General features: G+C 41.6%; 1 protein-coding gene across 1 annotated transcript; it reads left to right on the forward strand.

Moving 5' to 3' along the window:
- The first annotated feature begins 1,870 nt into the window (after window positions 1–1,870).
- Window positions 1,871–9,425, forward strand: zgc:55558 (Ras family GTPase). The gene is made up of 5 exons (XM_024143054.2): window positions 1,871–2,178; window positions 5,519–5,631; window positions 6,804–6,982; window positions 7,671–7,830; window positions 8,685–9,425. The coding sequence occupies exons 2-5, from the start codon at window positions 5,521–5,523 to the stop codon at window positions 8,796–8,798; spliced, it is 564 nt and encodes a 187-aa protein (XP_023998822.1). The 5' UTR covers window positions 1,871–2,178; window positions 5,519–5,520; the 3' UTR covers window positions 8,799–9,425.
- The last annotated feature ends 2,141 nt before the right edge of the window (window positions 9,426–11,566 follow it).

An 11,566-nucleotide genomic window follows, 5' to 3' on the forward strand; every position in this document is an offset into this window, starting at 1 on the left:
ATGAGGGTTAGGGTTGGGTTAGGGTAAGGGTACAGCTTAGGGTTAGGGTAAGGGTACAGCTTAGGGTTAGGGTTATGTAAGGGTACAGCTTAGGGTTAGGGTTAGGGTAAGCTACAGCTTAGGTTAGGGTAAGGTACAGCTTAGGGTTAGGGTTTTGAATGGGACTGAATTGTGTGTCCCCACAAGGTTAACTGAGCAAAAGACTGTGTCTTTGTGTGTATGTGTATGTGTATGTGTGTGTGTGTGTGCGTGCGTGCGTGTGCGCGCGTGCGTGTGTGTCGGGTGCAGGTGCTGGAACATTGTGCGGTGAGCATGCTGTAATGATGGTTCCATGGGTGCAATGAGTGCACCACACAACGTGTCCATGTGTCCATGTGTGACAAGAGAAGTAACGATGACTTAGGATGTTATACAGTGTATGTTTGCGAGGCTAAGGGGGGCTGTATGCTCTACGTGTCCTGAACAGAACATCTGAGCAACCAATCCTGGACTTCTTACTATAGTTGTTGTTGTMTTTCTGTTGGTTTCTTTTGTCTTTTGGTTTCTTACTTTCCTGTTTCCATGTTCTCCTCTGTCTTGTGGAAACGTACGATTACCTGTTGGMGAAACAACATGTAAAAACACATACAGATATATACATACAAAAACACAGAAAAATATGACATGTATGAAATATGTATATGTGTAAAATAAAAGGTGTATATAAAATGGTGTCGTCATTATTACACCTCTGTTGTCATTACTGTTTACAATTGATCAATAATTCTGGTTTTAGCATATTGGTTACAGTAGTCATATAGCACTGGTACATTTTAGTAAATACAGCGATTGGTATTGTAAAAGCACAATGAATTTGTAACTTTTTACATAATATTCACATTCATATTCCCAAGGTTCTCTCTCTCTCTCTCTCTCTCTCTCTCTCTCTCTCTCTCTCTCTCCTCCATGACAGATGGATGCCGGATTATCTCTGTGATTTTAGGCAAAGATTAGTGAGGAGAGCAGATGCACTCAGTAGGGGAGAGAGAGAGAGAGAGGAAGAGAGAGAGAGAGAGAGAGAGAGAGAAAAATGGGGCAGGATGCAGGGGATTGGCTATAGCCTAGGTTATGGCAGGGAGGTGAGGGGGGAGAGACTGGTGTGTGTGTGTGTGTGTGTGCGCTTCCCTAAGTCCTTAGTGAGCTGTAACACAGTTTGATCCATCACTGTCAGGGTTCCACTACTGACCTTTACAGCCRCAATRCTCTCTTTAACTAATGCAGTTCGATACTTACAGCAAACCCAATAGAGATGAAGGTATTCCATGAAGTTTTATTTCCCAATATTATCCTCATCRAATTTGTCAGTTTGAATATCGTTTTTTAAGGAAAACCCATAAAATGGGCCATCAACCTTGTGCTTGAAATGTGTCAATAGCGTGCAGTGAACAAAACCATCTTGACTGTGTCTGTTTWCCACAGACATCTAAATACTGTATAATTTGGTCGGGAGCGGTTAGCTCTTTTTACAGCCTATCGGTTGGTTAGCCGCAGGTACAGTGATTCCATCTAGTGGTGAAATTATCTCCGCACACTCAACAACCCCAAAAAATCGAGCCAATCAGACTCGAGTGCGCTCTTTCCAAACCTCACTGCAACAATGTCTTTGATTGGTTAATCTTCGTACAAAGGCGGGACTATCAAGGCGTCGCGGAGCACGCGATTTATTTTTCGGACACGACCAATGAGGCTTTCAGTCGGTTCCTGATTCGGTCAGTTTCTGATTTGGAGGCGGTATAACCGGAAGTAGAACGCAAGACTCATTCTGGTTAGGTTACTCTACTGTCTGTCTACTTCACCACAATGGTATTGGCTGTTAAATCAATACCATTGATTGCGTTTGCCGTGAAAGCCTTGCCCCTTTTCAACCACAATGGAGTCTAGAGAGATTTTACTCCCATACTACTAATTCTTACCATTAAATTAATTTGGGTTATATTCAGCCTATATTTCCCGTTCATTGCCAACAGTGATTTGACATATTTGTGGCTCAATTGCTGCAAAGATTGCAGCTTCTAAAAGCATATATTTGGTCTTAGCTGGCTTCAATCAGGAAATTGTTTCAGGCTATGTAGCACTAATCTCATTTTGTCATTCAAACGCTGCATTTTTGTTTGGTGAAAAACGACCAACCAAATTAAGGTAAGCGCTCTGATTTTGTCATTTTCCCTCATGCAATAGGCCTACATTATTATCGCAGAAATGCAGTGATTGAATTCTGCCTAATGTGCCATCTACCGCAGTCTGTTAGTTGTGCTATGTTAGCTAACGTTAGCTCCCATACAAATCTGGGTCAAATTAGAGCCAGCCTCTGCTAGTAGATACCAGCATGTTTTTGTAATGACCGCGAATAAAGATTGATATCCTGCAATGATCAGACAATTCTCRGGGCCGTAGGCTATTCCAAATCACTGAAAAGTGCATATGATGTGAACTTGTTGTTGGCTGTTCTGTAGACACCACAGGTTTCCTCGTGCCTTTTGTTTTACTGATGCTTTGTTTTCAGTTGAAAGAGTATACAGAGCGTTTGCCTTTGGGGGTGGTCCTCACTCAAAAGGGGTCCCCCAAGTGTACAGAAATATTGTCTAGAATGTACCTAATTGGACAGAAAGACTAACACCTCATCACACACACTTGAACAGAAAGTATATAATTTGCCTAAAATGTAGGACTCGTTTGGTTCAGAAATGCGTRAATGTATAATATTGTTATGAATTCGGGGACTAGCCCTGACTGGGYSACAAACCCTGATCTAGAGACTGTCKAGTCAACACCTTAACCATTATGCCAAGAGGTCAGAATCTCTTGTTGAGGTTTGGTTAAGGTCCCTACATTACCACCTTCCTTCAGGAGAGTGTGACCCACGCTTCTCTATACCAAGTTCCTCAGGTGTWRACCCTTCTTAGATGGCCTCACAGGTGCCATCCCACATCTGACACCAGTGTAGCCAATTTCGAGGGGGTAGCCCCGACCAGGACTCGAATCTGGGTCCAGCTACTGTAAAGCCCAACACATGAATCATTACGCCAGGAGGTCCAAGTCTCTTTGAGGTCATTGGGTTAAGGTCTCTACAATGAACCATACAGTCAGGTGAAAATTTGACATGCACACACACAATTACACACACAGACATTTCAGAACTTATTTACAAGTAAGCAAACAACTAGTACTTAAATCAACCAATTTAATAATTGTAAATGGATTCAACATTTAAAGCTGCAATAGTGTAATACTTTTGTGAAGTGACCCATACAATGACAAATAGAAATGTTTTTGGTCTGTCATTCTCATTTAGTCAAAGTGGTAGATCTGTTCCATGTGTGCTATTAAAGATGCAATATGCAGGAATCGCTCCGCCATTTTCTGGTTGCTAAATATCTAAATAGTTTGCCTAATTTCAGTTAACTTTCTTATGGCTGCAGGGCGTGCCGGTACACTTATGACAACAGCCCGTCCAAGTGCAGGGCGTGAAATTCAAAAGATATTTTTTAGAAATATTTAACTTTCACACATTAACAAGTCCAATACAGCAAATGAAAGATACACATCTTGTGAATCCAGCCAACATGTCCGATTTTTAAAATGTTTTACAGCGAAAAACACGTTATTTATGTTAGCTCCCAACCAAATCCAAAAAAGCACAAGCTTTTCACAGCACAGGTAGCTTGCACAAAACCAACCTAACTAACCAAGAACCAACCAAACTAACCAAAAACAACTTATACAAGTTTATACAATAAATCTATGTTTTGTTCGAAAATGTGCATATTTGAGTATAAGTAATCATAGTTTTACATTGCAGCTACAATCGGAAATAGCACCAGAAGCAGCTAGAACAATTAAGAGACCAAATTGAAATACCTAAATACTCATCATTAACACATTTATGAAAAATACATGGTGTAACAGCAAATTAAAAGACAACATCTTTGTGAATCCAGCCAATATTTCCGATTCTTTAAGTGTTTTTACAGCAAACACAATATAGCATTATATTAGCTTACTACAATAGCCAACCACACAACCGCATTGATTCAAGCCAACAGTAGCGATAACGAATAAACCAGCAAAATATATAAATATTTTCACTAACCTTCTCAAACTTCATCAGATGACAGTCCTATAACATCATATTACACAATACATATATGGTTTGTTCGAAAATGTGCATATTTAGCGGCACAAATCGTGGTTATACATTGGGAAAACTTAGCATCTTTTTCCCAGAATGTCCGGATATTTCTGACACTCACCTATTCTAATCAAATAACTATTCATAGACTTTACTAAAAAATACATGTTGGACAGCAAATTAAAGATAGCTTAGTTTCTTAATGCAATCGGCGTGTTAGAATTCTAAAATTAACTTCATAGGACATGCAGCTTACGTTATGGCGAGAGAGCCCAAAATCGGGCGCAAACTAATAGTACACATGTTCGACAGATATATGAAATAACATCATAAATGGGTCCTACTTTTGATGATCTTCCATCAGAATGTTGTACAAGGGGTCCTTTGTCGGGAACAATCGTTGTTTGGTTTTAGAATGGCATTTTTCCCTCTTGAATTAGCAAGCACACTAGCCAAGTGGCGCGAAGCTCTCCTTCCTGAACAAACGCAGAGAACGCAACACGCCTAACCTCCCGAAAAAATTTCAATAATATGATAAAACTATATTGAAAAACATACTTTACGATGATATTGTCACATTTATCAAATAAATCAAAGCGGAGATAGTAGCCGTCTATAACGACAGCTTTTCAGAAGGCAATACCCGGCTCTTCTCCGCGCCTTCCAGAAAACAGGAAATTGGTGTCATGCCAAGAGCTCTTATTCGACCTCAGATCAAGATATACACTCCATTCTTCTCTCACTGCCTGTTGAACATCTAGTGGAAGGCGTATGAAGTGCATGTATACTAATACATATCAAGCAAATTAATAGGGATGCCCTGGAACAGAGCATCGATTTCAGATTTTCCACTTCCTGTCAGGAAGTTTGCTGCAAAATGAGTTCTGTTTTACTCACAGATATAATTCAAACGGTTTTAGAAACTAGAGAGTGTTTTCTATCCAATAGTAATAATAATATGCATATTGTACGAGCAAGAATTGAGTACGAGGCCGTTTGAAATGGGCACCTTTCATCCAAGCTACTCAATACTGCCCCTGCAGCCCAAAGAAGTTAATGTGACAAAACAAGCAGTCATTGTGTGGAGAACCATTGTACCATCTAAACAGCTGTGAAATATATTTTCCATAAACAAAAATATTGTATTTTCAGCTGTTTTGAAGTTGGTGTAAGAAACCGAAAGAAGCAAAAACAAAACATAAGAACGGGAAGCATAGTAATAGCTTACATAGAACAGATCTACCACGTAGACCTGCTTTCAATGAGAAGGACTGATCTATAACACACATTTCTATGTGAAGCTTTAATGGAAAKGTATTGCCGTGTTTCTCTTTGTCCCGCTCTCTCCAGGCATGACTGAGTACAAGCTTGTTGTGGTGGGTGCTGGAGGGGTTGGGAAGAGCGCCCTAACTATCCAGCTCATCCAGAATCACTTTGTGGATGAATATGACCCCACCATCGAGGTGAGTTGCAGCTCTTTGTCTCTGTGTGACTCTTAAAGGGCAACTCCGCCACTTTTCCCCTTATATCTCCAGCTCCAAACCAGTGTCTACATATGTGAAAATGGCACGTTGCTATGATCTGTAGTTCAGAAGGGTTCCTAAAAAAATGCTTCTGTGACATCACAGGGTAGGATTAAAAGTAAGAAACTGATTTTCAAAACCTGCAATGAGTTTCTAGCCAAAGGGATGGTATTTTCTTGCTCCCCACATCAACGCAAATCTCAGTGTTTGAAAATCAATGTTTTTTTTTTAATTTACTTTTGATGTCATTGGGTCATTTATCATTTTTAATGTAGAAATGCTCAGTTTTTCCACATAGGTAGACACTAGTTTGGTGCTGGYAATAATGAATAGSAGGTTAAAAAGTTGTGGAGTTGCCCTTTTAATTGTGAGTGAATTCGATTTGAAATCGTCTGCTTCAAACGTAGCAACRGACTYTATGCATCTTGCATATAGAGTCTATGTAGATTCTATTSTATKAGTATCTATCCACAGTCTCCTGATCATTAGGATAAGTGTTGCCGCTAGCTAAATGGTTAGAATGATTTACAGAGTGGCTCCGTAAYCTATAAGGGTGGCAAAGGGGCGGGATTATTACTTTCCAAACATATTGTTACGATCATGTTTTCCAGTCCATTCAGATTCACACCAGTACCTATGGGTAGGTACCTGATTCTAACTAATCATCAGGCCCTCAATGAGTTGAATAAGGTATGTTTGTCCGGGGCTACTACAACAAATGTGTGCTGCTTTGGGTTTCTCCGGGACCGGAGTTGGGAACCACTGCATTAGAGCAACAGAGCATTAGAGCAACAGAGCATTAGAGCAACACAATGGAAAACTAAAATAAAKWTMTTCTCATTGGACAAGTCCAGGTAGTCCCTCCCTGTCTCTGCTTGTTTCCTTCCATTTGGTGCCTAATGAACACACCCCTATTTTAGGATTGTACTAGGTTGAATATACCCAGGTTAGCAAAACCTAATAATTCCATGTGGAAGCTTCTGAAAATAAACAGATTAAGCGGTGTTGCTTAATAGCATCGCTGGTCTCATTGTTTTGAATTCTTCCTCATTTATGCTAAGAGTTGTAGGATATTAGAATCCTGGTCTTAAGCTTTGTTACGTTCAACCTAGGACTCGTACAGGAAGCAGGTGGTGATTGACGGAGAGACGTGTCTGCTGGACATRCTTGACACAGCKGGTCAGGAGGAGTACAGCGCCATGAGGGACCAGTACATGAGGACAGGGGAYGGCTTCCTCTGTGTGTTCGCCATCAACAACATCAAGTCCTTTGAGGACGTTCACCTGTACAGGTACTGACTGACTGCTGTCCTACACCTGGAGTGTATTCAGACCGTAGTGAAARGTTTGGCCTGTTTGCGAAATGTTTTGCAACTGAAACCGTTTACACTAGGAAGCAAACAGAAGGAAACTCAGAGGGACCTACTTGAAGTTGTCCAATATAAACTCTAGTTTTCATTGCAAAATAGTTTCCATTTGGAGTAAACTATTTCCGTTGCAAAATGTTTCGCAAACAGGCCAAACGTTTTGCTACGGTCCGCGACTACTGAATACAACGCTGGAGTGTCATGATCATGTTCCGTCACCATACATTTTTTTGACTGTTGTCAGACATAGTTAGGTATCACGCCCCAATTAAGGCCCAACTCTAAATGTCAAACAACAGCTAAACGGCAATCCCACTACTTGGTTTTCTTTAAAGCRGAGGGATGGGGCTGYATATCTGTAGCCACTCAAATGTATAGATGGCTCTATGAATGCAAGGCCTGACGGTCCATGAAGTCAACATGATCGTTTGAACCATGTGGGTTCCCGTCCGGCCGGGRGGACATGGAGGAACTGCGTTGTCACTGACAACGGAGACGAGGCMTRGGAATTGGAKGTAGATTTAGATGTTTTTGGTCATGTCCATTTGTTTGACACGTGACTCTACCTCTTGGTCCTTTRCACTTCTCCCTCCTTTTTTCTCCTCCTCCACAGAGAACAGATCAACAGGGTGAAGGACAGTGACAGTGTGCCTATGGTGCTGGTGGGGAACAAGAGTGACCTGGGGAGTCGGAGCGTGGAGAGCAGGCAGGCCCAGGAGCTGGCCCGTGGCTATGGTGTGCCCTTCGTGGAGACCTCTGCCAAAACCAGACAGGTGGGTTTTCCAGCCAGGGGAACTACACAGGGGAGTAGTAGGAATGGACCAGCTACTCTGGAAGCATAACTAATCCACTTTGTCACGTGTTCACAGGTGGGAGCGCTAGCCTTGCTCTCCTACTTATCATCTCTGCAGAGTGTGAGATGTCCATTGTAGCATTAGGCCTCAAACTGGACAAAACAAACTTTATTTGTCACATGCGCCGAATACAAATGTAGACCTTACCGTGAAATGCTTACTTACAAGCCCTTACTTACAATGCTTACTTACAAGTTCAAGAAGAGTTAAGAAAATATTTACCAAATAAACTAAAGTAAAAAGGCTATATACAGGGGGTACCGAGTCAGTGTGCGGGGGAACAGGTTAGTGGTCATTTGTACACGTATGTAGGGGTGAAGTGACTGCATAGATAATAAACAGCGAGTAGCAGCAGTGTACAAAACAAATGAGGGGGGGGTCCAATGTAATAGTCCGGTGGCCATTTGATGAATTGTTCAGCAGTCTTATGGCTTGGGGGTAGAAGCTGTTAAGGAGCGTTTTGGTCCGAAACAGGGAGGGTCAGAGGAGATGTGTTGTCCTGACAGACTCCTGTGTCTTAACTGTTGTGTGTATAATTTGAATAAACTCAACTGACTCGCTAAAGGTATTGGATAACATAACACATTTCTACACAGCCGTCATGTCAGTATTTGAGGGCACAAATGGGAGAACTTTGATATTGGATACATTCAGGTAGCACCTTTCTACTCTACTCATCTGCTCTGTTTTTGAGTCTACTGAAGGCGACCAAGCTGCATTCCATCACGCTTCATTTGAGTGTAAAGTTTCCCCTTTTTGCGTCTTTGTTTCAGGGAGTGGAGGAGGCGTTCTACTCTCTAGTCAGGGAGATCAGGAGGTATAAGGAAACCAACCGCAGCAACAAGAAGAGCAAGAAAAGCACTCAGAGACGTTGCACCATTCTATAACACCACACACACTGCACATAGCCCAGTAACCKRCWCACACACTGCACTTCCTTTACCACATGGGAGACGTTACCTCTCGTATTGACAGGGGATCTGGAATGGTGAACGCGTCAAGTTCCACTTTCTGTCATTAGTGTCGTTACCGTAGTAACGGGAACTTCACTTCCTGTTGCTTCTCATTGGCTGCTCCATTGGTATTGTGACTTCAGTTTATCCACGTTGTTTTCTGACAATTGTAACAAGAAACTAGAAGTTGTTGCGTTGAAGAGGGGATTTATAGACTGGGTAAAGACCATCTTCGGTTGGTTTAAATACGAACGTCACTTTACTGCCCCTAGTGGTAAATATCTGAGGGGATTAAATAAGCGCAAGTTGCATAGCTACACATTCCAAATGATCATCTTGTTTATTTTTTCACCATGAGGGGAAAAAACAATTTTTGGTCTTTGCCAACGTGTTCTGCATTGCAAGAAGCCAGTGTAGGCTAGCTTTTCTTGCATTCCAAGGTAGTTTTTCTCTTCAGTATTTACACACAAGTGGCTATCCCTGTTATTGCTTTTTAAATGCCTCAGCAGGGTTGTAATAGAGAAGGTATTTTGGTCCTCACTAGCCTCCCTCTCATTTCCTGTATTTAAAAAAAAATCTAATCAGTCGAAGGCCACAACTCACTATTGTGTCATTAGGCAGCGTTTACATGGGCAGCTCAATTGGGATTTTTTTTTTTTTTCAATTATTGGCAAAAGAGCTGATCTGATTGGTCAAAAGACCAGTTAGTGAGGAAAATATCAGAATTAGGCTGCCTGTGTGAACACAGCCTTATACTGTTGCCATTTCTATAGGATCATGTCCAATTATTTAGGCTAGCTGTTCAGTGTCCTACTAGCTTGAGGTCCATTTATAAAGTAAAGTTGTGCACATGAACATGTATATGTGAATTCTGATCGCCAGACTCCATTTTGATGTCCGTCGTGTGGTATTATTTCAGATACAAATTCTGGATGTGTTCCAATGTCCATGCTAGCATACTCCTTAGTGCATGCCCAATAGTTTCATGCTAAGTGGTTTAGTGGTCATTCAGCTCAAATTCTTGATCTCAAAACTCAATGGCCTTTGCAAATGAGTAATGTGAAATTTGCTAATATCTCTAGCTTTACAATTCTTAATAGCTGAAGCCAGGGACTTTTCCCCAAGAGGTTGAAATAGAACGTGTCAGAGAAAACGTGATTCTCTTATGTGGAGATCGAAACAGCGTTCATTCTATACGATGTATTTCAATCTGCAACATTTTTATTATTTCAGTCCACAGGTATCTTGAAGTGTTAGACAAGAGAATCGGGGGACAAAAACAGGTATTTACACACACACTGAAAGGTGTCAGACCAACACTTTGAGTGAAAACAGGCTGTTTTATTGGTTGGAATTATGCTAAATGTGGTCATTGGACACTTTCTAGTCTCATCCCAAATGACTGATGTAATATGCGGGCCGAGGTGAACCCACAATGACCCTGGTGTTGCCAGCAGGATGAGCTCAACCTCTGGAAGAATCCCCCTAAAGATTCACTAGTTACTGAGTGTAACCTATAGGTGTCTATGGTCYTGTTACATTGCCCAGGCCGGTGCAGCAATACCAATGTTCTAATGGTGTTACTCAACTCTCCGGGAGTGTAGTCTCGCATGCSCTCAGCCCCCTGTTGCACATATTTGTTATAGCCCAGCACTAACACACTTGACGCAACTTCTCAAGAGCTTGTTGATCGTTGCAGCAGGTGTGCTARTGTAGTGCTGGACTAAAGTAAACAYTTGTGCAACGCTTAGGGTCCTCAAACTCAACTCTGGACCTCGAAGCCGGTTCTACTGCAATTCTCCATTGTTGCCCTCTAATCAGGGACTGATTTAGACCTGGGACCCTAGGTGGGTGATTCCCCTCTAATCAGGGACTGATGTAGACCTGGGACACTAGGTGGGTGCAACTAATTCAGGTAGAACAGAAAACCAGCAGGCTCTGGACCTCGTAGGGTAAGAGTTGAGTACCCCCTGCCCAGGAGTTGAGCAACACTGCTAGAATACATTCCACTTTGAGAGACTAGACAGCATACCGCCAGTTTACTGAGTTGTACCACTCCTTCATACCCCTGGTCTAGTCACTTTAAGGTTGTTTCATGAATAAAGTGGCTTTTGGCTATTCGGACTTGTGTGTCTTTGTTTTTGGTGGAAACAAGTTGAATAGAAAGACTCTTATTGGCCCTCCTTTCTGTCAATCAGCTAGTATCAGCTACGTTTATGCCTTTACTAGACTATGGGGATATTTTTTTATATGAATGATTCCGCTCAGTGTTTGAGCTCAATTGACACCCTTTACTTTTTATTTTAAACTGCAAAACCCTTACGCACCACTGTACTTTGTATACCAGGGTTGGCTGGCCTTCTCTAGTCACTDGTAGGCTCAGTCACTGGTATACTTTTATTTACAAAGCCGTTTTGTGCTTACTACCATTTTATTTGGTCATTTTTATTGTTCAGAAATGTAGTGGGTACTCTTTGTTCGCAGGACTTTAACCTGCTAACTGTTCCAAATGCCCGAACTGAATTTGGTAAAAGGGCTTTTATGTACTCTGCGCAATCGTCTTGCAACGCCTTACAAAATCCGTTTTAAACTGGAAGAGCTTGTCCCATTGGTGTTTTTAAATCACGGATGAAGAATTTTGACTGACAGGTCAGGGAATCAATGTTTTTAATTTGCTGTGTTATGATTTTGTTATACTCTTG

This window comes from Salvelinus sp. IW2-2015, unplaced genomic scaffold, assembly GCF_002910315.2.
Source record: "Salvelinus sp. IW2-2015 unplaced genomic scaffold, ASM291031v2 Un_scaffold3616, whole genome shotgun sequence".
NCBI classification, from domain to species: Eukaryota; Metazoa; Chordata; class Actinopteri; order Salmoniformes; family Salmonidae; genus Salvelinus; species Salvelinus sp. IW2-2015.